Raw genomic sequence first — 26,446 nt, forward strand, 5'->3', positions numbered from 1 at the left:
GAACACCTCTTTCCATGACAGACTGATCAGGTGAAAGATATGATCCCTTATTGATGTCACTTGTTAAATCCACTTCAATCAGTGTAAATGAAGGAAGGAGACAGGTTAAATAAGGATTTTTAAACCTTGAGACATGGATTGTGTATGTGTGGCTTTCAGAGGGTGAATGGGCAAGACAAAATATTTATGTGCCTTTGAACTGAGTATGGTAGTAGATGCCAGGCGCACCGATTTGAGTGTCAAGAACTGCAATACTGCTGGGTTTTTCATGCTCAACAGTTTCCCGTGTTTATCAATAATGGTTCACCACCCAAAGGACATCCAGCTAACTTGACAATTGTGGGAAGCATTGGAGTCAACATGGGCCAGCATCCCTCAGCCCCAACAATTTGAGGCTGATCTGAGGGTAAAAGGGGGTGCACCTCAATATTAGGATAGTGTTCCTAATGTTTTGTTCACTCAATATATATTTGTACACAACATTGTGAGAAAGAATAAAACAGAGATTCCCAGAGCTCCCTCTCTCTTTCTACTCCAGCATCGCTTTTGAATCAGCTAGCTTGTGATTTGACCACATAATAAAAAATGTGGTTCATTTCATAACAGCCATTGTAAGTTTTGGCAGCATCAACGTGACTGTTGCTCACATGACAACCAACAAGTTCCTAGTCTCCGAACCCTTCCCCCTACCTGACCCCACTGACCTGCAAGGATCTGACATGTGACAGTAAAATGAATATGAGAAATGAGATGCAATAATAATAGTAATGGTGTAAAATAAAACAATCCCTGGTGAACATCAGTAAAAGGAGGATGGAGAAGTGAGAGAAGACAACTGACTAATATTAGAAAATAAAAGAACACTCTTCCTTGCCGTCCAACTGAACGTTTGTCTGGAACAATCTCGGTTGTCTGTCTCTCTTTAGAGGCTGCAAGTCATAAGCAGTCTGTGTGGGGACACTGGGGGAAAGACAGTCAACCTATTCTTTTACCTACTTGTGTTCCCTCTCTCTCTCTCTCTCCATTGGGGAAGACCTGTCTGGGAAGGCTGGGGTGCCCCTGTATGGCTGAGGAGGCTGGGGGAAAATGGGGTAACATTTTTTAGGGTGTCTTCTCTTCACACCCTTGTGCAGGGGGTGGTCGAGAGGGAAAGTCATGTAACATACCCTCGGAGAGGGAGAGAGTGGGTCCTGTGTCTGTCCATCCATGAGAGTGAATGTGGAACTCCGCTGCACTAAATGGCCAGAGGGGTAGTAATGGTCGTGGGGGGGGAAGTTGTGTGTTTGGGCGGGGCCAGCTCCAGGAGCGCACACACCGTCCCGGCCACCTGGGGGAGCCCTCTCTCCTCCAGGATGTGGAGGGGCAGGCACAGCTGGGTCTGGGGCCAGACGAAGAGCACATGCACACACATACATAAAAACACACACGCACACACACAGAAACACACACGCAAGGCAAAAGGAGGATGGAAAACAGGAGAGGGGAGAACAAAAATGGATATGTCAATGGATGGGTAAATAATAATATCAAAAACCACCACCAAAAGATAACAGAAATCATCATCAACAAAAATGTAAAGACATCAAACGCAACATAATGGAAAAGGTGAATGGGATCCAAAGGCATGACCTTGAGGAGAGCATGGAAAAGGAGCAGAGGTGTGATTACAATAAGTAGGGACTGGTGCACTGAGATACCCACTGAACAACATATCCCACAGGAGCAAATACAAGTGTGAGTGAGTGAGTGAGAGAAAATGTGGTATGGCACAATGTAAAGTAGCGCAGAGAGAAGACAGACTGCAGAGAGAAAGGAAGTAACACCAAATATTTGGTTGATTTTATTGTGAAAGGAGGAGCTCTGGGAAAGAGTTGAAAGGTCAACAACAGTAGAAATCGGCACGTGGGTACACATCCTCTAACCAAACAGACCACTGACACAGAGAACATACACACCGCTCTTGAGAGCCAAAGGAGACATTACTCCTTGTCATTCAGCATAGACCAACAACAAACTACACACGCAGCCTGCGCCCCGAATGGCACCCTATTCCCTATTGAGCGCACTACTTTTAACCAGGGGGCCCATAGGGTTCAGATCAAAAGTAGTACACTCTAAGGAATAGGGTTCCATTTGGAACAAACCCAGAGTCACTTACTCGCTCTTTCTCAGAATATGTGCTTTGTCTATAGAACAGTATAAGAGCACTCATTGCAATATGCAGTGCCTTCAGAAACTATTCACACCCCTTGACTTTCCACATTTTGTTGTGTTACAGCCTGAATTTAAAACTGATTACACACAACGCCCAATGTCAAAATTAGATTTTTTTTTACAAAATAAAAGTCTGAAATATCTCTAACCCCTTTGTTATTGCAAGCCTAAAATAAGTTCAGGAGTAAAAATGTCCTTAACGAGTCACATATTAAGTTGCATGAACTCACTGTGTAATATAATAGTGTTGATAATGATTTTTAAATGACTACTTCATCTCTGTACCCCACACACACAGAATTATCTGTCCCTCAGTTGAGCAGTGAATTTCAAACACAGATTCAACCACAAAGACCAGGGAGATTTTCCAATGCCTCCCAAAGAAGGGCGCCTATTGGTAGAAGGGTCAAATAAAACAAAGCAGATATTACATATCCCCTTGAACATGGTGAAGTTATTAATTACACTTTGGATTGTGCATCAATTCACCCAGTCATTACAAAGATACAGGTGACCTTTCTAACACACAACGCCCCAGGAAGGAAGGAAACCGTTCTGGGATTTCACCATGAGCCTAATGGTGACATTAAAACAGTTTAATAATGGCTGTGATAGGATAAAACTGAGGATGGATCAACATTGTAGTTTCTCCACAATACTAAGCTAATTGACAGTGAAAAGGAAGCCTGTACAGAAAAATATTCCAGAACATGCATCCTGTTTGCAACAAGGCACTAAAGTAATACACAATTTGTCCTGAATACATTACTCTGTAATGCATTCATTACTCTGTGCCACTCCACATATTTTCCAGCATAGTGGTGGGTGCATCATGTTATGGGTATGCTTGTAATAATTAAGGACTGGGGAGTTTTCAGGATAAAAAAATAAATGGAATGGAGGTGAAAACTTGGGAGATAAATTCACCTTTCAACAGGACAATAACCTAAAACACAAGGCCAAATCTACACTTTAGTTGCTTTACAAGGAAGAAAGTGAATGTTCCTGAGTGGCATAGTTGTGGTTCTGACCTAAATGCTTGAAAATCTATGGCAAAACCTGAAAATGGATGTCTATGAACGATCAACATCCAATTTCACAGAGCTTACATCTGTAATCGCTGCCAAAGGGGATTATTTTTTAATTGATTTTTTACCCCCTTTTCTCCCCAATTTCGTGGTATCCAATTGTTGTAGTAGCTACTATCTTGTCTCATCGCTACAACTCCCATACGGGCTCGGGAGAGACGAAGGTTGAAAGTCATGCGTCCTCCGATACACAACCCAACCAGCCGTACTGCTTCATAACACAGCGCACATCCAACCCGGAAGCCAGCTGCACCAATGTGTGTACCTGGCAACCTTGGTTAGCGCGCACTGCGCCCGGCCCGCCACAGGAGTCGCTGGTGCGCGATGAGACAAGGACATCCCTATCGACCAAGCCCTCCCTAACCCGGACGACGCTAGGCCAATTGTGCGTCGCCCCACGGACCTCCTGGTCGCGGCCGGTTGCGACAGAGCCTGGGCGCGAACCCAGGGACTCTGATGGCACAGCTGGCGCTGCAGTACAGCGCCCTTAATCACTGCGCCACCCGGGAGGCCCCAAAGGGGATTCTAACAAGCATTGAACTTATGTATTGAATACTTACCTAATCAAGATTAGGGTTTGATCTTTCATAATTTCCCCCCCACTTTGTCAGAGTATTTTCTGTAGATCGTAGACAAAAAAAGGACAATTAAATCCATTTTAATCCCACTTTGTAAGACAACAAAATTTGTAAAAAGTCACAGGGTGTGAATACTTTCTTAAGGCAGTCCAGTCATATCCTGGGGCTGATTTTTACCACAGCTTGTGCCTACCAAGACTGGTCACAGATTTGTTTTCACACACAAACAGACCTGGGACCAGGCAAGTGCTAAAATGGGTGTAGGTTGAAGTTGCCTCCAGACACTGATCGTGGGTCAGTTTTCTCTACTAATGGTTAAAGACGAACTGAGTTCCATCAGCCACTCCTGGGCTACAATCACCTATCCGGACCCATTTTACTGCTGATGCGGAGGCCCACCAGAACTTCATGACTGGACTACAGACGTTATCTGCCCGAGGGAGTTATCCAACTGGCCCCTCCATTGCGACGTTGCCTGAACGCCCATCTGCGGCCCACTAATCGTTAGCTGTCTTATCGGCTGCTATTTGAATAGGTCTATCGGACAATTTTTCCTGGGTCACCATAACTATATCTATTTTGCCAATTGGATTGATCCCCTCTACCACACGGAACCCCACTTATCTACCCACGGAAATGCACGAGGTGGCTAAAAATAGACCTCCATTCAATTCAATTCAATTCAATTCAATTCAAGGGCTTTATTGGCATGGGAAACATGTGTTAACATTGCCAAAGCAACCATTCTCTGCCAAGCCTGCTACCAGCCCGGACGAGCTGTCTGAATCGCCGTGACCCTAACCAACCTCACTACTCACTGGACCCTTATGATCTCTCGACTAAACATCCTTAATGTCAATAAGCCTTGTCCATTGCTGTTCTGGTTAGTGTTTATTGGATTATTTCACTGTAGAGCCTCTAGCCCTGCTCACTATACCTTATCCAACCTTTCAGTTCCACCACCCACACATGCGATGACATCACCTGGTTTCAATGATGTTTCTAGAGACAATATCTCTCTCATCATCACTCAATACCTAGGTTTACCTCAACTGTATTCACATCCTACCATATCTTTGTCTGTACATTATACCTTGAAGCTATTTTATCGCCCCCAGAAACCTCCTTTTACTCTCTGTTCCAGACGTTCTAGATGACCAATTCTCATAGCTTTTAGCCATACCCTTATCCTACTCCTCCTCTGTTGATGTTGAGGTGAATCCAGGCCCTGCAGTGCCTAGCTCCACTTCTATTCCCCAGGCGCTCTCTTTTGATGACTTCTGTAACCGTAATAGCCTTGGTTTTATGCATGTTAACATTAGAAGCATTATTAAAACAGAGGAATTTAATTCCTGCAACACACAAGGGGGACCTAGTGAATGACCTGCAGAGAGCTGGGACCAAAGTAACAAAGCCTACCATCAGTAACACACTACGCCGCCAGGGACTCAAATCCTGCAGTGCCAGACGTGTCCCCCTGCTTAAGCCAGTACATGTTCAGGCCCGTCTGAAGTTTGCTAGAGAGCATTTGGATGACCCAGAAGAAGATTGGGAGAATGTCATATGGTCAGATGAAACCAAAATATAACTTTTTGGTAAAAACTCAACTCATCGTGTTTGGAGGACAAAGAATGCTGAGTTGCATCCAAAGAACACCATACCTACTGTGAAACATGGGGGTGGAAACATCATGTTTTGGAGCTATCCAAAGAACCCCATAGAAAATCTTTGGAGGGAGTTGAAAGTCCGTGTTGCCCAGCAACAGACCTAAAACATCACTGCTCTAGAGGGGATCTGCATGGAGGAATGGGCCAAAATACCAGCAACAGTTTGTGAAAACCTTGTGAAGACTCACTGAAAATGTTTGACCTCTGTCATTGCCAACAAAGGGTATATAACAAAGTATTGAGATAAACTTTTGTTATTGACCAAATACTTATTTTCCACCATAATTTGCAAACAAATTCATTAAAAAATCTACGGCTGACCATGCTTTCCATCTGGCTACCCCTACCCCTGTCAACAGAACTGCACCCCCCCACAGCAATTCGCTCAAGCCTTCCCCATTTATCCTCCCAAATCCAGTCAGCTGATGTTCTGAAAGAGCGGCAAAATCTGGACCCCTACAAATCAGCCGGGCTTGACAATCTGGACCCTTTCTTTCTAAAATTATCTGCCAAAATTGTTGCCACCCCTCTTACTTGCCTGTTCAACCTCTCTTTCGTTGTCGTCTGAGATTCCCAAAGATTGGAAAGCAGCTGCGGTCATCCCCCTCTTCAAAGGGGGGAACACTCTTGACCCAAACTGCTTCAGACCTATATCTATCCTACCCTGCCTTTCTAAGGTCTTCGAAAGCCAAGTCAACAAACAGATTACCGACCATTTTGAATCCCACCGTATCTTCTCCGCTATGCAATCTGGTTTCAGAGCTGGTCATGGGTGCACTTCAGCCACGCTCAAGGCTCTAAACAATATCTTAAACGCCATTGATAAGAAACAATACTGTGCAGCCATATTCATTGACCTGGCCAAGGCTTTCGACTCAATCACCACATCCTCATCGGCAGACTTGATAGCCTGGTATCACAAATGATTGCCTAGCCTGGTTCACCAACTACTTCTCTGATAGAGTTCAGTGTGTCAAATCGGAGGGCCTTTTGTCCGGGCCTCTGGCAGTCTCTATGGGGGTGCCACAGGGTTCAATTCTTGGACTGACTCTCTTCTCTGTATACATCAATGATGTCGCTCTTGCTACGGGTGAGTGTCTGATCCACCTAATAATAAATAATAATATATGCCATTTAGCAGACGCTTTTATCCAAAGCGACTTACAATCATGTGTGCATACATTCTACACCATTCTGTATACCTCTGACCCTTCTTTGGACACTGTTAACAACCCTCCAGGCGAGCTTCAATGCCATACAACTCTCCTTGCGTGGCCTCCAATTGCTCTTAAATACAAGTAAAACTAAATGCATGCTCTTCAACCGATCGCTGCCTGCACCTGCCCGCCTGTCCAACATCACTGGACGGTTCTGACTTATAATATGTGGACAACTACAAATACCTAGGTGTCTGGTTAGACTGTACTCTCCTTCCAGACTCACATCAAATATCTCCAATCCAAAGTTAAATCTAGAATTGGCTTCCTATTTCGCAACAAAGCTTTCTTCACTCATGCTGCCAAACATACCCTTGTAAAACTGACCATCCTACCGATCCTCAAATTCGGCGATGTCATTTACAAAATAGCCTCCAATACCCTACTCAACAAATTGGATGCAGTCTGTCACAGTGCCATCCGTTTTGTCACCAAAGCCCCATATACTACCCATCACTGCGACTTGTACGCTCCCGTTGGCTGGTCCTCGCTTTATACTCGTCGCCAAACCCACTGGCTCCAGGTCATCTACAAGACCCTGGTTGGTAAAGTCCCACCTTTTCTCAGCTCGCTGGTCACCATAGCAGCACCCACCTGAAACACGCGTTCCAGCAGGTATATCTCTCCGACTTGCCAAGTTAAATAAAGATGTTTTTTGAAGAAGCTTGTGCTAGGCACTCTACGAATCTATCATATTATGTTTTAAAGGTATTTTCAGAACATCACCTTCAACAGGGTACATACCTTGTAAAATGTAGGGTGATTTGAGCGTTTCAGTTCCTCTTTAAAGGTTAGGATTGGGGAGGTGTAGCTGATCCTAGATCTGTATCTAGCGGAAACATCTCCCCGGAGCCACAAAATTAGCATTATGACAGAGGGGGGCTGGATCACAGACAGTCAAGGAAATAAAAAGGTTTCCTGTCAGAAACTTGATTGTGCGTCAGCAAAGACTCAAAGGCTAACATGACCCTCGCCGACCTGCTCTCTTGATTAGGCTAAAACTTCAGACTGACTTTGCAGCTTAGGCTAAGCTGTGCTAGAGTCAGGAGAGAAGAGAAGCGCTCGGCATTGATTAGTCAGATTACTCGTGGTTGGTTCTTCTCAGGGACAGGAGGAGGGAGGAAGAAGCACGTAGGCTACATTGGACAAGCACTCCGACTTGATTGATGTTATTAGTGCAATGGAAGTGGCTTCGGGTGGGAATGTTCCATCTAAAACACACACGTTGGCAGGCGGACAAACTTAAGGCACAGACGGAGGTTCAGTAGGTAGGTACAGTAGCGGACAGTTCAGTGACAACACAGCCACCTCCAGGGTCTCGCTGTCTCTCTCAAATGGGGGGAGTGCCAGTACATGACAGAAGGGTCACGAGGGAGCATTGAAGGTCCACCTTGCCACTACTTGAGGAGACGCAAGTAACCTTTCCCCAACAAACAACTGGAACAACAAAAGATAAAACCTACTATATGGTATTTGGCATATGGAGTTGTGCCCGTTTCAGTGGATGACAAACCAGGCAGTGGCGAGCGCTCCTCTTTGTTAAGGTAGAGTGGGACAGAGAGGGAGTGGTCCACTCATTCTTGTGTTTTCCCTTGTTGAGTTCTGCTGACTGCTGTGTCTGAATAGATAATGCTGCAGTGATGGAAAACACCGCAATATGAAATGAGAAGCACAGAGGTGTGCGAGTGATGTGTGTTTGAGATAGTGTGTGTGCACAAGTGGTAGAGAGTCCGTTTGTTGTGGGACGAGGAATGTGAGAAAGGGATTGTGTTGTCCAGACAGACAGTTCAGAGGTAGGGCACCAGGTGGCAGTACAGGGCACACAGTACAGACATGATGGACAGATAGAAGAGGGCGAAGCCTGCCAGCTGGGCCGGAGGAGAAGGCATTTGGAGGGGGGGGGGAGCCATGGAGAGCAGGACCCCCAGCGTCCCGTAAACACAGCCTCCCCGGCCATCCAGAACCTCCTCCACTGTGCACAGCCTCTCCTGTCTCACGGGAGGTGAAGTGGGGGCAGAGAATGGTAGAGGAATGGGTTAGGTGGGGGGGGGGGGGGAGGATAAGATCACACAGATAGGGGAGTTTTGTGTTTGGATGGAAGATGCATTTGAGAGGGAAGCGGAGGAACGGAAAGAGAGAGAGAGAAAGTTACTGTTATTAAGCGGTTTACAAAAGCTATGCAGGTTGCCCGTTTGTCATTTGAGTTAGCTGGAGTCAACTGATAAACAGCAGGGACAGAGAAGTAGGCTAAACTGAGTAGAGGGAGTCTGTCTCCCTACTATGAACAAAACATCTTATGATAGAAGAGAAAAACCTGCACTGTCTGAAAATAGCCTTCAGGTATTTCATTCATTTGTTGAGGTCACTGCCTGCTGCTAGCAAATTAAAATCTGAAGAACAGTCAGTCAGTAAAGGTTCTCTTGGATCATATGCTTTTTCTAACCCATCACAAACGTTTTAGCATGAAGACTAGTGAGTTGAGTATGCCAGTCCTTTATTCAACTAGTGTGAAGGTCTTACCTGTGGAACCCCGATCCTGCGACACGCCTCCAGAAAGTTCTCCACGTTCCGCCGACATTTGGCCATCGTCAGTTTGGGCTTGATGGACAGAGACAGAACGGGGATAATGGTAAGCACAAAGACAGCGGTTGTGTCCCAAATGGCACCCTATTCCCTGTCAAGTGCACTACTTTTGACCAGGGCCTATAGGGCTATGTCACAGCATATAGGGAATAGGGTTCCATTTGGGATGTAAGCAGTGCCTGATCATAACCCAAATGCAAAAAAGTAGCATTGTTGTATTGATATGCTTGAAGTGTAGAGTTCCTGAGAGAAAGACACACTGACAAAATGTATTCTAAAACTGATATCTCACCAATACACACATGGTTTGCACACACAGCACACGCACAAAGTGCGCAAACACACAAACACTCACCACAGCAGGGGAGGGCACATGGATGCTGGGTACGGATCGTGGCCGCACGTGATTTGCCAGATGGCAGAGGACAACCCCGTCGGTCAGTGCTGCCCCCAGGTCGCTTGGCAAGGACACTTTCAGACGCGACTCTATGTTCTACAAAATAGAGCAGGACACAATTACAGGGGGATCAGCACATGTCGGGACTGGAGTTTTTCCTGACCTTGTGATCTGACCTGGGCTCATGAAGCACCTGAGAGTAGGAGTGCCGATCTAGGATCAGGTCCCCGTGTTCATATAATTGTACTCATTACGATCTGAAAGGAAAGACTGATTCTGGTTGAGCACTTCTACTCTGAAATGCTTTATGAATACGGGCCAAGGAACCCAGTAGAAACTCCAGGCCCTAATGGCTTGTTCAAAAGGGGGGGGGGGAATCTGTTCACCTTCCGCAGTTGCTCCACCAGAGCAGCCTCCTCTCCCATGGGGCCTTGAGCCTGGGTAGGGGTCACATCTTCAGGCTCTGGCCTGGGGGCGGCACCATCACCTGGCGAGGAAGGCAGAACCAGACAGGCTCAAACATACACACACAAGATCAAAAGCTGGTGAAAGCAGAATGGCTGCTAATCATTGATCCTGAAGACGAGGAAAGTCCAGCTCTACGGATACAAGTGCATGACCAGACGGCTGGCAAACAATCCAGAAGGCAAACTACAGCAGATAGAACTACAGCAACAGAAGGAACTTGAAGTAATAGAGAGTCGGAACAAAACCAACAGAAAACTGAGCTACGAAACTATAAGCCACAGATGCATGTTAGTCACTGAACCAAACAGACAAAACTCTGACCTATAGACAGACAGAAATCAAAGTCATAGACCAGCATACATAAGTCAAAACAAAAGCCGACAATATCCCCTTCCCTATTTAAAACATAGAAATCTTTCCATACGCAAAATGATCTAATACTACTACCCCCCATCCCCGACCCCCAAATTAATTCTAAGGGTGTGAAGCATCTATTTTGTTTGACTATCCACAGTATCGCTCAGTGACTGTGCAGGATCCCATCCAGACGTGTCTATCAGCCCAGCTAGTTACCAGAGCAATGTCACATGACACTCAATTGCGACATGCGCATTGCACACTCAGGAGGTACCAACACTCTCTTCTGAAAGCTCCCCAGGCCATGCAGCCAAGATCCAGAGTTTGTGATCCAGTGACATACCTCTCCTCTGCTCTTCCTTCTGGCTGAGGCGAAACAAGAAGCTGTCCGGCCGCTGGGCGGGTCCACAGCAGGAGGGCGGAGTAACAGGGCCGGGGTAAGAAGGTGATTGGAGCGCTGCAAGCAGAACAGGAAGTGAGCAGGTGGGAGAGTGGTAGAGTGAATATGGCGTGTTATAAAACCCTTTCAGATCCACAGGAACGTCTAGGGAGTTGTAGTCAATTTGGGATACAGGAAATGATTAAGGAGAGGGGAAGGGTGTGTTGGAATCTGCTCTCGTTCACAGCCATTTACACTCTGGTTTCCCTGGAAGCCAATGGGACTAGCTGCAACTAGCAGTGAAGGGCAGCAGGAATAGTGTGACTGGTGTCTTACCTGTGGGAGACAGGGAGGAGCAGCGATCCTCGCCCTGCTGGGTGGCCAGTCAAGTCCCGGCGGAGAGCAAACAGAGGGAGAGAGAGGGTTCATTTCATCCCACTTTCAACTGGAGTCAGGAGTGAAACTCCGGCATTCATGCACATACGGTTCTCTCAACAACACTCAGGTAAATATCACACCTCTGTTGGCACCAGAGATGTAATGAGGGAGAGTAAAGGCCCACAAATATCACGAGAGCACCTTTTGACACCAACATTAGCGCTGTTAGCATTAGCATTCATCTTTTACTGTTTGGTGTTAACAAACCTATCTTTTACCACTAGATCAAAGATGGGCAACTGTTACAGAGAAGAGGGTGGACTGTGGGCATAGAGCCATGGATCAGACTCTCTGGCTGCAGGTAGGTAGAGTGGCCCCTTAGGGTCAGCTTATAATGATATATTCATGGATTAGATTTATAGACACCTAGTGCTTTCCTAATAGGTGCTCAACCCGTTTCCATTATGCAGGGGAAACTCACCTCATCCACAGCCAAAGTGTAGCTCACACCTGGGTGGTGCCACAGCAGGCACTTTGCACAGGGGAGCGCACCACACATGCACGAGCCAAACTCTAACCATCACTAAACTGGCCCTGGACCAGTGTTTAACAGCATGCTCCAAAATCCAAAGCATAAGGAAATAAAAAGAGAGAGAGAGACAGAAAAGGGAGGTTGCTCTGAAAAGACGACGTGCAAGGTTGCAGTACCTGCAGTAGACAAGTTGGGGCAATATCGGCAGGATAGGAGAGACACCCATCTATGGACATCCCAGACACAGTAAGAGACTGGGGGGAGGTGGTTGGAGAGAAAGAGTGCAGGAGGACAAAAATATAAGGAGAAATAAGGAGAGAGACAAGGGAAGGAATGGCAACAGGTGGATTGAGGGATTTATAAATAAATAAAAATTACAATTGAGGAGAAAGAGTAACAAGGAAGTGTGAAGGAAAATAAAGAGACGTGGAATAATGGAGAGATTTATAAGCAGAGAGAGGTTGAAAATCGAGTACTGTTCTGTTAATTGAGTAAAGCACAGTGCACACACAGCATGCTGCAGATACAGGCCACAAACAAACAACTGTGTGCATGTTTGTGTGTGGGATGGTATGTTTGCAGACAGCCTGTATATCATTTTATATTTCAGTAATTTAGCAGACACTCTTATCTAGAGCAAATTAAAGGAGCAATTTGGGTTAAGTGCCTATGACTTGGTTGGTTTGTTTGTTTGTATGTATTGCTGTGCTCCAACAATGTGCGACTGTGTGTATGCTGTGCACACATAGTTGCTCCCTAAATGTGCATGTGAAACAAGTCAAATTTGTATATGTGTAGGACTGTAACCAAAGGAGTGTTTCACCTGCTTGTGAGTGCCAGGCTTCCTCTTTATGGTGTTGGTGTCAGTGTCTATCTCAAACACCATGCGAGGCTGGTACTCGCTCTAACAGTGAACCAGCCGGAGAAGGGAGAGAGAGAGAGAGACAGAAAATAAACACATACAGAAAGAGGGGAATCAGAAGAGAAAGAAGTGGAGGAGGAGAAGAGGGGTTAAGCCAGGACAGGTGTAAGGTACAATGCACCAGAAAAAAGGGACTATTTGTTATGCCCTACGGGCGTTGGTAAAATGTAGTGCACTATATAGGGAATAAGGTGCCATTTGGGACACAACTCCTGTCTCTGGAACAGGTTAGTGAAAAAGTCAGAAAGCAAGGGGACAGGCAAGGATTCCAACAGCCAGCTGAAACCCAGAACCAAGCAGCAGGTCATCTCATGACTAAACTAACAGCGTTTTCACACGACCGTGCTGACCCAAACCATACCATGCTGTTGAAGATATTTCCATTTTCCTTCCATGCACCTGATTAGGTATCTGATTCCAGCCCCCTTTTAGAGGGACATTATACAAAAAAGTGTATTTTGTTCATTAGTCTACTGTTGACAGTCACAAATTGTGTATGTCAACAGTTTAACATTTCAAGACGAAGGACTGTAATGAAAGTGCTCTGACTACTTGAAGGTTTTGTTTTAAAATAAACAAGTCACGCCAAACCAGGCTGTAAATAAGCCATGTGTAACAAAAGCAGGCTTATACTTGGGTTACACTGTACTGTGCTCAGAGAAAAGTGAGCCAGGGGGGTAGAGTTTGGGTCAGAGGAACATTACTGTGAAAAAGTTATAATACCCAGGGTTGTGTTCATTAGGGCACTTGACAGAAAATGAAAATGTGAGTTTTATCCTAGTCCCACATGGAAGTTCAATCTGCTTTCTTCCATTTGGTGCGTAAGGAACACGACCCAGTTAATGATGTCAAACGCCACTTCTTTTACAGTGGCAGTGAATGGCGGAACGCATCGCTCACTGACCAACAGATTGTTAGATGCAATCAGAAAAACCAGATTTCCACACAGGCATATGACGAAACACAGGTTTCACAACTGCCAAAATAAAGGAAAGTCCAAATGAAAGCATCTTAGTAGGGCGTTGGGGCACCACGAGCTGCCAGAACAGCTTCGATGCAACTTGGCATAGATTCTACAAGTGTCTACAACTCTATTGGAGGGATGAGTCAGCATTCTTCTATGAGAAATCCCATCATTTGGTGGACTGAGGTGCCGCTACAGAATCTCCCATAAGTGATCAATTGGGTTGAGATCTGGTGACTGAGATAAACACCCTTTAAACTCTGTATGCTCCTTTGAGACCCCTCTTTCAAAGTCATCAAGATCTCATCTAACCATGGTAGCCAAAATAATGGGCAACTGGGCATGTTTTTACATGACCCTAAGCATGATGGGATGTTAATTGCTTAATTTACTCAGGAACCACATGTGTGTGGAGGCACCTCATTTACTCACGTTTCCATTTTTTGAGCAGTTACCTGAAAGTCCATAGATTCATTCTCGTGTGAATGTGTTTAGCTATATAACCAAACAATAGACAAGAGTATTAGAGATGGAGGGGGAGGACTATGAAAGGTTATTGGGTGTTGACAGGTGGGTAGAGGGTGGATAGAGAGCAGGTGAGACACAGGTCGTGTTCCCATTTCCTACTGTTTTCCTAACATGGGCACTTGTTTACTCCGCCACAAGTGTTTAGAAGCATAAAGATTAATTTTTGTTAAAAAAATATATATAAAAGAATTCCCCCAGAACAGCTTTAGATTGGTGTAAGCATGCCATGGGCTACCATATATCTTTCCCCAGTTGCTCCCTTTTAAAACAGTGTTATTCAAAGTCGGGGTCGAGACCCCTTGTGTGGCCGACCGGGAACTGCAGATGGGGTCGCCAAGTATTATTTCTAAATTAACATGACAGATTATTGTATGGAATGATACGTTTTTGAAAAAGATACCTCGAAAAATACATTCATTGGCTTCTTTTCATTTGGATAAGAGATGAAAATGCAATGAATTTAAGGTCATTTGTTGATGTAAAAATCTAAATTGACCACTGTTCTAAAATTAGTGGAGAGAGAGTGAAGTAGTGCACACTTGTTGGCTTAGGGAAGAAGCGAAGGGGAGCACAGCAACGGGGCCTTACCATGAGGAGGGCCGAGTCGTCCGTGTGGGTGGAACGCCTGGAGGGGTACGCGTTCTGGCAGGGAGGAGTGGAAGAGGGGGAATGAGGACAAGAACACACATGGAAGACAGGAGGTGAGGATGGAGAGGGGGTGAGGGGGAGATCACTAGGATATATAGCCAGCGCTCTAGACTAACACTTTCCCCTGGTGGCACAAACATTTTTAGTTGGTGGCACCAGCACATGATGTGGTGGCACCCCCCCCCCCCCCAAAAGAATTGTGCAGCGTCCCACACCAGAATACATTTGAGTCAGCATCTTAAGTCATTATAAAGTCATTTACAATGCTTTATTAATTAGTGTCAGACTACAGAGATGGCATTCAATAAATAAGTTACTACATTTAACATGTCCAAGCAGGAATGAATGATAAAAAAATACGGGGATATACAAGCCTAAACCAGTGATGGTCAGGAATTTTGGGTTGACAATTAAGCTACTTTTGTTATATTTTACTGTCACTATAGGGCTCCAGAATTCAGATGTTTTTTTGTCTTGATGTGCTCTAATATTATTGGGTTATAGTATATGCATTGGTTGAAGCTCAATGTTACATTCACATTTACATACCATCATATCTTAAACCAATATGACACCAATGTCGATGAAAATGAGCAAATGAACTTGTTTGGTGGTACACAACACACTCCACGCCTCTGGTCATGATTTGTCCGGCCGTTGGCGGGAACCACTATACCGGATCTTTGACCGTTAGCATTAGGGTCGTCAGACAATTTCTTTCAAAAACATAGGTCAAATTCTAGACGTCGGATTCATACGAGTCCACAGCGTCCATAAAATGAGCATCAGACTTGCCACCTTTCAAATTGAATACGTTTGTAGGTGCAACCGTTAATGAAACGTATAAGGTATCCAGTGGCGACCCGTCATTCAGGGCATATGGGGCTGATTTGCTTGTTATTTTGGCATTAATACCTGCCACATCAGTTTTCAAACAATTTAAAATAAAAAATAAAAACAAACATTCATTGAGTTCATAAAGCCCCATACAAACTTAGTCTCATTTTTGTTTTCTTGAGTAAGGCAGCTCCAAAATGCAGGTGTTTCAGCCTAGCTCAGGGCTTTCTGTGGTGGTGGGGCGGGCCAGCAGAAAATACAGACCGTTGCGTAGACTCAGTTTTCTACCACTCATGGGACAGTACAAGTCTAAAGTTAGAGCTAGAAAATGTATATTAGAAGTGTCCATCCAAGGAGGCTCAAGGTCATTGGCCACAGAAATTACGTCAAATCACATTATTTGTACAGTAGCTTTGATTGGACTGATCATGTCAACATCTTACTTTCAAAGTCTTAGCTAACAGTCATCATCATAAATCAAGTCGACAATCTACTGGCAAATCCTTTTTAATGCTCGTCATATGAAGATAAATAATGAATAAACGAAAACGTATCGGTACTCATCTGACAGAGTAGCCTATAACTTGTTTTAGAGAGATGTCATAATCTAATATTGTAAGAGATTTCATTATGTGCTGATATCCCCCCTCTGCATTCGGTCACTTAACATTTCAAATCTGCTGAACACAGTTATATTGACTACGTCCGTCGTCACTCACTCATTAAGGATTGGTGGGTCCCCCTCTGGACGGTTGAGCTAATGTAGGGTACTGCGATTAGCATGAGGTTGTAAGTAACAAGAAAATTCCAGGACATAGACATATCTGATATGGGCAGAAAGCTTAAATTCTTGTTAACTTGTTGAGTGTAGGGGGCAGTATTTTCATGATTGGCTGAAAAACGTACCCAATTGAAACTGCCTATTTCTCAGGCCCAGAAATTAGAATATGCATATAATTGTCAGATTAGGATAGAAAACACTCAAGTTTCCAAAACTGTCAAAATATTGTCTGTGAGTATAACAGAACTGATATTGCAGGTGAAAACCTGAGGAAAATCCAACTAGGAAGTGCCTCTTATGTTGAACGCTCCCTGTTCCATTGCATGCCTTCCCTCCATTTAAAGGAATAGCAACCAGATTCATTTCCCTATGGCTTCCACATGGTGTGAACAGTCTTTAGACAGTTTCAGCCTTTTATTCCTGAAAAATGAGCGAGAACGACACATCGCGTCAGTGGATGGCTGGGTGCCAGCAGAGTTTTGCAAGAGCAACAGCTTGGAGCAGACATTTTCTCTCTCTCTCCTATTGAAAAAGCTACAGTCCGGTTGAAATATTATTGATTATTTATTGTAAAAACAACCTGAGGATTGATTATAAAAAAACATATGACATGTTTCTACGAACTTTACGGATACTATTTGGAATTTTCGTCTGCCCTGTTGTGGCCGCTCGAGCCTGTGGATTACTCAACAAAATGTGCCAACCAAATGGAGGTATTTTGGATATAAAAATAATCTTTATGGAACAAAAGGAACATTTATTGTGTTACTGGGTGTCTCGTGAGTGCAAACATCCAAAGATCAAAGGTAAGCGATTAATTTATTGCTTTTCGGACTTTCGTGACCAATCTACTTAGCTGCTAGCTGTTTGTAATATTTTGTCTACTGAGAGAGATGTCCTTACATAAAGTTTTATTGAAATCTGGCACGCCAGGTGGATTACCAACATGCTAAGCTGTGTTTTGCTATATTGCACTTGTGATTTCATGAAAATTAAATATTTTTAGTCATCTAATTTGAATTTGGCCCGCTGCAATTCAGCAGATGTTGATGAAAATGATCCCGGTAACGGGATGGGTACGTCAAGAAGTTAATCTAACGCCACTGTCCAATTTACAGTAGCTATTAAATAATACCATGCTATTGTTTGAGGAGAGTGCACAGTTATGAACATGAAAAGTTATTAATAAACCAATTGGGCAGTCTTGATACAACATTTTTGTCACGCCTTGGTCATTGTATTTTGTGTTTTCGTTATATATTTGGTTAGGCCAGGGTGTGACATGGGTTTATGTTATTGTATTTTCGTATTGGGGTTTGTAGTATTTGGGATCGCGGCTGATTAGGGGTGTTGTATAGGGTTGGCTGCCTGAGGCGGTTCTAAATCAGAGTCAGGTGATTCTCGTTGTCTCTGATTGGGAACCGTATTTAGGTAGCCTGAGTTTCACTTTGTATTTCGTGGGTGATTGTTCCTGTCTCTGTGTAGTTTCACCAGATAGGCTGTAATAGGTTTCACGTTCCGTTTGTTGTTTTTGTATAAGTTACTTCATTAAAGACATGAGTAACCACTACGCTGCATTTTGGTCCGACTCTCTTTCTACAAACGAAGAACGCCGTTACAGAATCACCCACCACACTTGGACCGAGCAGCGTGTTAACAGGCAGCGACAGCTTGAACAGCGAAGGGAGGACGTTATGGACAGCAGAGGCATGGAGTATACGACGTGGGAAGAAATCGACAGGTGGGCGGCCGACCCAGAGAGAGTGCAGGAGCCCGCCTGGGATTCGCTGGAGCAGTGCGAAGAGGGCTATAGGCGAATGGAGTCGAAAAGTAAAACACGGCGGCGCAGAGCGAAAACCGAAAGTAACCCCCAAATATTTATTGGGGGAGGGCTCAGAGAGAGAGTGGCTGAGTCAGACCTGAGCCTACTCTCCCTATTAATTGTGAGGAGCAGCGATATAGGGACTTCTGGTCTTGGGAGATGATATTAGACGGAAAAGGACCCTGGGCTCAGCCTATCGCCGTCCCAAGGAAGAAATAGAGGCGGATAAAGCGGAGAGGCGCTGGCATGAGGAGGCAGCACGGCGACGCGGTTGGAAGCCCGAAAAGCAGCCCCAAAAAATTATTATTGGGGGGGGGGCTTAATGGGAGTATGGCTATGCCAGGTAGGAGACCTGCGCAAACTCCCTGTGCTTACCGGTGGGCTAGAGAGACCGGGCAGACACCGTGTTATGCTATGGAGCGCACAGTTTTTCCAGTGCGGGTGGCATAGCCCGGTGTGGTTCATCCCGGTGCGGTTCATACCAGCCCTTCGTATTGGCCGGGCTAGAGTGGGCATCGAGCCAGTTAAGCTTGGGCAGGCTCGTTGCTCAAGAGCTCCAGTGCGCCTGCACGGTCCGGTCTATCCAGAGCCACCTCCACACACCAGTCCTCCGGTAGCAGCTCCCCGCACCAGGCTTCCTGTGCGTGTCCTCGCTCCTGTAGCACCAGTTCCAGCACCAGGCCTTCTGTGCGCCTCGCCTGTTCAGCACAGCCAGAGCCTTCCTTCCCTCCTGCGCTGCCGGAGCCTCCTGCCTGTTCGGAGCAGCCTGAGCTGTCAGTCTGCATGAAGCAGCCAGAGCTGTCAGTCTGCATGAAGCAGCCAGAGCTGTCAGTCTGCATGAAGCAGCCAGAGCTGTCAGTCTGCATGAAGCAGCCATAGTTGTCAGTCTGCAATGAGCTGTCAGTCTGCAATGAGCTGTCAGTCTGCAAGGAGCTGTCAGTCTGCAAGGAGCTGCCAGTCTGCAGGGTGCCGTCAGCCTGCATGGAGCAGTCAGAGCTGTCAGTCTGCGTGAAGCAGCCAGAGCTGCCAGTCTGCAAGGAGCTGTCAGTCTGCAAGGAGCTGCCAGTCTGCAGGGTGCTGTCAGCCTGCATGGAGCAGTCAGAGCTGTCAGTCTGTATAAAGCAGCCAGAGATGCCAGTCTGCAAAGAGCTGTCAGTCTGCAAGGAGCTGCCAGCCTGCATAGAGCAGCTAGATCCGCCAGTCAGCCATGATCTTCCAGATCTGCCAGTCAACCAGTCTCTTCCAGATCTGCCAGTCAACCAGTCTCTTCCAGATCTACCAGTCAACCAGTCTCTTCCGCCAGCCAGCCGGATCAACCGGAGTCTACTACCTGCCTGAGCTTCATCTCAGTTCCGGGCTGCCCCTCAGTTCCGGGCTGCCCCTCAGTTCCGGGCTGCCCCTCAGTTCCGGGCTGCCCCTCAGTTCCGGGCTGCCCCTCAGTTCCGGGCTGCCCCTCAGTTCCGGGCTGCCCCTCAGTCCCGAGCTGCTCCTCAGTCCCGAGCTGCCCCTCAGTCCCGAGCTGCCCCATAGTCACGAGCTGCTCCTCAGTTCTGTGGGGTTCTGGGTGAGGACTATTAGGCTGGGTGGGAGGGTGGGAGGGACAACAAACAGATCCAGACAGGGAGGGAGGGACAACAAACAGATCCAGACAGGGAGGGAGGGACAACAAAAAGATCCAGACAGGGAGGGAGGGACAACAAAAAGATCCAGACAGGGAGGGAGGGACAACAAAAAGATCCAGACAGGGAGGGAGGGACAACAAAAAGATCCAGACAGGGAGGGAGGGACAACAAACAGATCCAGACAGGGAGGGAGGGACAACAAACAGATCCAGACAGGGAGGGAGGGACAACAAACAGATCCAGACAGGGAGGGAGGGACAACAAGCAGATCCAGACAGGGAGGTAGGGACAACAAGCAGATCCAGACAGGGAGGTAAGGACAACAAGCAGATCCAGACAGGGAGGGAAGGACAACAAACAGATCCAGACAGGGAGGGAAGGACAACAAACAGATCCAGACAGGGAGGGAGGGACAACAAAAACATCCAGACAGGGAGGGAGGGACAACAAACAGATCCAGACAGGGAGGGAGGGACAACAAACAGATCCAGACAGGGAGGGAGGGACAACAAACAGATCCAGACAGGGAGGGAGGGGCAACAAACAGATCCAGACAGGGAGGGAGGGACAACAAACAGATCCAGAGAAAGAAAGAAATGAAGCCGCTGCAGCAACTCCTTCCAGAAATGAGAGCGATTAGGAGATAAAGACACTGGGCCCAGACATTCCATTTGATTATTTTGTCAGCAATGGCTGCAAAAATTGGAAAAAGCTTTGTTTATCTTCGGGTAAACATGAAATGGCATGGCAAAGCATGGCAAAGCTACCAGGCAACTAGCAGTCATGGTGCTGGTGATAGTGATATTGCAGAGAGAAGGGAGTATCTGAGGAGAATTGTTGCGGTCACCTCAATGTTAGGAAGACAGGGACTCTCTTTCTGTGCCAATGATGAATCTAGTGAAAGCACAAATAGAGGGAACTTTCTTGAATGTATGGAGCTTTTGAAGGAGTTTAACCCTTTCCTGCAAAGGTACAATACTCCATCAAACGCGACATCTTTCTCTCCAGAATCTCAGAATGACATGATCGAATGCTGTGCTCAAGAGATTACGGACGCCATGGTCTCTGAGATGTCAAAGTCTGGAATGTATGCCATTATGGCGGATGAGGACAGGGATGGGCAGCCTGAACAGTTGGCCCTGTGTGTTCGGTATGTAACAGAGGGGACAGTTAAGGAGCGTTTACTAGCACTAGCAGAAATCAAGTCATTTGATGCCCAACCGATAGCAAATGAGTTGCAACAGCAACTCCAAATGAGAGGGGTATAGCAGGCCTAAAGTGCGTTGCAAAGACCTATGAACAAAAGGGTTTAACTTAAATATTTGTTTCTAGTGGTATAATATGACCTTGCATGTCTCTCTCTCAAAATAACATCCAAAAAGTATTTTGGCTCGAATATTCAGCCATTTTTGTGCCTTTTGTTGTTGTTTGAGGGATGAGGACAGAGAGGACTTTTATTCTATCCAAATAAAGAAATTAAGTAAGTCATATTAGATCAGTGTCAAACAAAAACTGAGACCGGTATACCTTTAGCCAACCTTGTCCAAAAATAACTTTATTTTGATCGATTTTACACCCGTTGCTTATCTAAAAATACATGATGAAAACACATTTTAGAGGCTTTAAAACAAATCCTGGGGGAGTATGCCCAGACCCCCTTAAAAGAAGCTTAGCCCCCCTATCCATGAATTTCTAGTGATGTCCCTGGTTGTAAGTAACATCCAACTTTCCAGGACATAGACATGTTTTTTGGGGGCAGAAAGCTTAAATTATTGTTAATCTGCACTGTCCAATTTACAGTAGCTATCACAGTGAAAAAATACCATTCTGTTTGAGGAGAGTGCACAACAACAACACTTTTATCACGGCAACTGGTTTGATACGTTGACCTCTGAAGGAATATAATGTACTTGCATTCAGTAATCTTGCTCCGATTTGTCATCCTGAGGGTCTCAGAGATAAAATTGAGCATAGTTCTGTTTGTCAAAATCAATTTTTATATTCAAATGTAAGCACTGGGTTGTGAAGTTTGTACCCCTGCTGTTTGTGTTAAGTTAGCTGTCGTTCATTTTGTTACCTGTCCGGTCATGTCAAAAATGTGTAAAGTACATTACTTAAGCCTGGGGCTATACAGTAAGTCCCCATTGACGCATCTGTTGAGCTGGTTCTGCCATTATGAGCTAGCTGCCATCTAAAGAAGCCGTCAGTAAGATGTGAACACGAAGATGACCTCACCGAGTTAACGATGGCCGTGCTCTGTCGGTCAGTGAGAATTTCAAGTTCTTGTAATTTTAGGGTTTGGGACATGCTTGGTGATCGTATTAGGTTATTTAAAAAGGTCCCTTACTTCATAAATGGTTTCAGTTCCACTGAAGAGAAATGGTAGAAATAGGCAGGGTTTATGACTGTGGGATCCAATCTGAAGGTCTTGGGTTTAGGACATTTTGACCATTCTCTTTCCAGTCCCGACACACATATTGGCCCGCAGTCACGGTGTATGCTTGCAGGCCAATGTGGCAAAAGACAGGGACAGTGGTGTCTACTACTGCGAGCGTCTTGCCAATAGTGTGAGATTGCGGCCCACCCCGAGCATCCCATTGGTTTCTGCAGTCGGGATTTCCCCCGATTGTCTACGTCATACAAGTATTATCTGAGTTTTTCGGGGGCGAAGGACAGTCTCCTAGCTAGCTACCGGCAATGTCGCCCGTGCGTCCTCTTCTGTGGGGTTTATCAGCAGTTGGCATCCAATGTGATGGTGCATTCCCGCCACCTACTGTACTGGAGCGCTCCTGCCTGTGTCCCCGAGTCCCAGCTTAAAAATGGACCAATAGAAGTATGAGAGATTCCTTCAGATTTAATGAAACCTTGATTTAACTAGGCGGAACTAATTATTATTTACAATGAAGGCCTACACCGGCCAAACCTGGACGACGCTGGGCCAATTGTGGGCCGCCCTATGGGACTCCCAATCACGGCCGGTTGTGATACAGCATGGATTCGAACCAGGGTGTCTGTAGTACTGAGATGCAGTGCCTTCGACCGCTGCACTACTCGGGAGCCCTAAAGATGCAGGAAAATACGCAGGAAAATACGCAGGAACGCCCCGAACTATGTACTGCAATTGCACCATTCTCCATCTTGCTACTATGGAGGGAATGGTGTAGACTTGAGACCAACTCAATGAATACGTCATTGCCCTCTTCCGTCAGATGCATTCCACTCCTACATCCCAGGGTGGGGTGGCGGATTGTGTTCCCTGCTGATTGACTGAGCGCCAGGCCACCTCCATGCACTTCTGGTCCCACTGGGACATCCAGCTTCTCCGCTGTGCGATATCAGACCACCCTTGTCCAGGGAAACATTCGGATGACCGTCTGTAAATCTCTGCATGTGCCGCACCAGTGCCGTCCCCTTGGCATATCCCAAGTCGTTTCCACCGAGGTGGATGACCAGGATGTCAGGGGGAGAAGTAGCACAGGCCCTCTGCTGGCACAGAACACGGAGCAGTTTGTGTCACTTCATGCATTGCTCTCCGAGCCACCTAATGTGACAGTCAATAATGAAAGTAAATAAATAATGGGTTGGCTACATGTTTATTATTTCTGTATTTTCCAGGAGCTCTCTCGATTGGCTTGTTAAAATAGTTTACTCCATATTGGCTTCAGTGAGTTTCTGTTTTTTCACCTCCCTCTGGAAAATAAGCTGTTAATATGAAATAATTACTAATAACTACATTACTTTGGTTGCCATTTGTCACTGTGTAATTTTACTTGATTTGTATTGGTGTCATGCTGGACAATCACCTAAAGTGTAAAAAAACATGGAAATTAAAAACTGTTTGAAGTGAGACGTAGGCATTGGTCTGAAGCCAAAACATGATTAATATGAGCACCACAATGCCTTCCCCACCCCATGCTCTACCAGGGGTTTCGAGCACACAGTTTTGACCTACTACAGTAGCTATGTTAGTCTACTGTACTTCAAACAATGTGCATGCAGGTTGCTTAGGATTCAAACCCAATTCATACTCTGAGAAAAGGTGCTCCCACAATAATGTCATCTGTACCGCATTCAGACCCTCCTCTCTTTAATATGGACAACTAGTTGCTCCCCGTATTTGCATATTGCAATGTAATACAATCACAAGAGGCCCACAAGGGGGTAGAGCGAGCCCACAAGGGGTTAGAGCGAGTGCCCCAACGAAACAGGCTGTACCAACAGCAGGGCAGACATGATGAGGGTAATGCACTTTATTGTTTAACAAATTCATGTTTTTTTCCTCCCATAAAATAGGACGTTTTGATTGAGGTGTCCAGGTAGAATGTGCGACCAATAAAAAACGTAACTCGCACAGTGAGGTTAAAGGGTCGCAAGATGTGACGAAATGGTTGCAGTCTAGAGCTCGGCCTATTTTAAAGTAGGCACAACAAAGTAAAGAACAATACATTGCTGGGGTCATAGATGTTTCGTCTTTACCCTCAAGAATCAGTGATGGTAAAACTGAAGGGGAGGGAGTGTGAAGGAAGGCACGTGACCACAATAGGAGCAAAAGAGAGGGGTGTGTGTGTGTGTGTGTGTGTGTGTGTGTGTGTGTGTGTGTGTGTGTGTGTGTGTGTGTGTGTGTGTGTGTGTGTGTGTGTGTGTGTGTGTGTGTGTGTGTGTGTGTGTGTGTGTGTGTGTGTGTGTGTGTGTGTGTGTGTGTGGGGTGAGGTGGAGGATTAATGGAGGACAATTGAAAGGGGGATGACATAGAATTCATGGGGGGAATGAACACCGGACATGACTGCTGAAGAAAATGCGTAGTCATGTTAACAGAGAGCCCCTGTGAAATTTTATTAAAACTTGTGCTTTTTGTTGTTTTTCTAGAACCTTTCATGCCAACACATGCATTAACTCAGCATGGCGAGACCTTTAGAGTGAGAGAGAACAGAGGAAAGAGGTGAGAGAGCGAGTTAGAGAGAGAGAGAGCGAGTTAAAGAGAGAGAGAGAGAGAGAGAGAGAGAGAGAGAGAGAGAGAGAGAGAGAGAGAGAGAGAGAGAGAGAGTTAGAGAGCGCAGTGTGTGGACTCACCTCGTTCTCTGTGGGACTCAGCTTGGTAGGACTTTGAGACACTTTGTGCTGTTGGAGAGACCAGTCTCAGTCATACACAATGCTCTCCAACAGGTCTACTTAGAAAAAGCGCTAGAGAATGTCATTCATTTGAGGCCATTCATATTTATCCTTTACTTTAAACATTTTTAACATAAGGCTACTGCAGACATACACAGCATCAGTGTAAACTCCAATAACGTTTCACCAACTCCCCCACTAAATCCACCACTAACAGAGATACAAGAGCAAGACATAAATCAACAATAAAACTGAATAGTAGTCGGAGGAACCTTGACGTAGGTCATGACGGCGTCCCGCTGCACTGAGCGTGGCTTCTGCCTCTCCTCCTCGTACCGCAGGGCGGCCAACTGGGCCATCCTCCGCACGCGCTCCACGCTCGGACCTGCACCAACGCCAGCCCCTGACCCTCTCTGAACACAAAGAGGGGGGGGGGAGAGAGGAAGGGGAAGGAAACACAGCGAGGGGAGAGAAACCAAGAGAGAGGAGAAAGATGAATGATGGAAGATAGGGGGAAACAGAGGGAGAGGAGGCGGAACGAGGAAGAGAAGAGCGGAGTTGAAGAGAGGCGGTATCAACAGTTAGACTCAATACATCAAGATTAAAAACATGATAGTAATTACGTAGTAATAAACAGTATTGGAAGCTGTACCCAGCATTTAGACATACTCGGGTTACCTGATTATGAGAGGTAGAAGAGGTTGGATCATGGACAGTCCTGAGGGAGGGTTGTGGGTGGGAGACAGAGGGAGGAAGGGAGGGGGTTAGATGTGTGATCTAACTAAATACAGATTAGATTAGGGATCTTTATTTAGACTGGAGACTGTATGGTCTGTTGAGCACAGTCATTTGGTAAGTCAATTTGTTTTGTTAAAAACCAAACAGAGACACGACAGTAACACAGGCTGAGAATCTGCAATAGAGATTGGCTCATGTGTTTGTGTGAGAGTGTTATACGTCACATACAACACTGCTATAGGTCAAGTTACAAGAAAGATAGGGTGTGTGTACACACACACACACGTCTCCCTACCTGTTCTGCAGAGAATTGTGTCGCCTCGGGTCGTCTGTCCTTGAGTCTCTGGAGGAGTTGGACTTGACTGGAGAGCTCTACAAAGAGACAGTCATCAATACACCAGCCACGATCTCGCTGTAACGCCACACACCACCAACGTGCACACACAGACGGAGTGTGTTCAGTTTGGTTCAATGTTTACTATGTTGTGTGAAGACTTGCCCTGATTGACACGTTTCCCTAAAACGATGCGCACCATTCTTCAACAGCCTTTTGGAGGTATGTTTGCTCCTGTTTGGAGAGTGTGGCCTGATCAATACAAATTGCAAAACTCATGCAG

The 26,446-nt window shown here is 45.8% G+C and overlaps 1 protein-coding gene across 8 annotated transcripts in view; it reads right to left on the bottom strand.

Moving 5' to 3' along the window:
* Positions 1-249: 249 nt before the first annotated feature.
* Positions 250-26,446, bottom strand: part of LOC123993152 (DISP complex protein LRCH3-like) — a 75,029-nt gene continuing 48,832 nt past the window's right edge. The window contains exons 10-22 of one of the 8 annotated variants that reach the window (XM_046294993.1): positions 26,125-26,201; positions 25,770-25,809; positions 25,364-25,504; positions 25,053-25,100; positions 14,861-14,914; positions 12,682-12,762; positions 12,035-12,112; positions 11,285-11,321; positions 10,913-11,026; positions 10,131-10,231; positions 9,703-9,840; positions 9,285-9,362; positions 250-1,378 (exon numbers count right to left, since the gene is read on the bottom strand). In XM_046294993.1, the coding sequence (XP_046150949.1) occupies positions 1,235-1,378; positions 9,285-9,362; positions 9,703-9,840; positions 10,131-10,231; positions 10,913-11,026; positions 11,285-11,321; positions 12,035-12,112; positions 12,682-12,762; positions 14,861-14,914; positions 25,053-25,100; positions 25,364-25,504; positions 25,770-25,809; positions 26,125-26,201 (1,131 nt within the window). In that variant the 3' untranslated portion in view covers positions 250-1,234. Of the gene's footprint in view, positions 1,379-7,205; positions 8,753-9,284; positions 9,363-9,702; positions 9,841-10,130; positions 10,232-10,912; positions 11,027-11,284; positions 11,322-12,034; positions 12,113-12,681; positions 12,763-14,860; positions 14,915-25,052; positions 25,101-25,363; positions 25,505-25,769; positions 25,810-26,124; positions 26,202-26,446 lie in introns of those variants that run through there. The other 7 variants (XM_046294992.1, XM_046294991.1, XM_046294995.1 and 4 more) reach the window with 7 other exon arrangements.

This window comes from Oncorhynchus gorbuscha, linkage group LG13 (genome assembly GCF_021184085.1).
Source record: "Oncorhynchus gorbuscha isolate QuinsamMale2020 ecotype Even-year linkage group LG13, OgorEven_v1.0, whole genome shotgun sequence".
Lineage (NCBI taxonomy): Eukaryota > Metazoa > Chordata > Actinopteri > Salmoniformes > Salmonidae > Oncorhynchus > Oncorhynchus gorbuscha.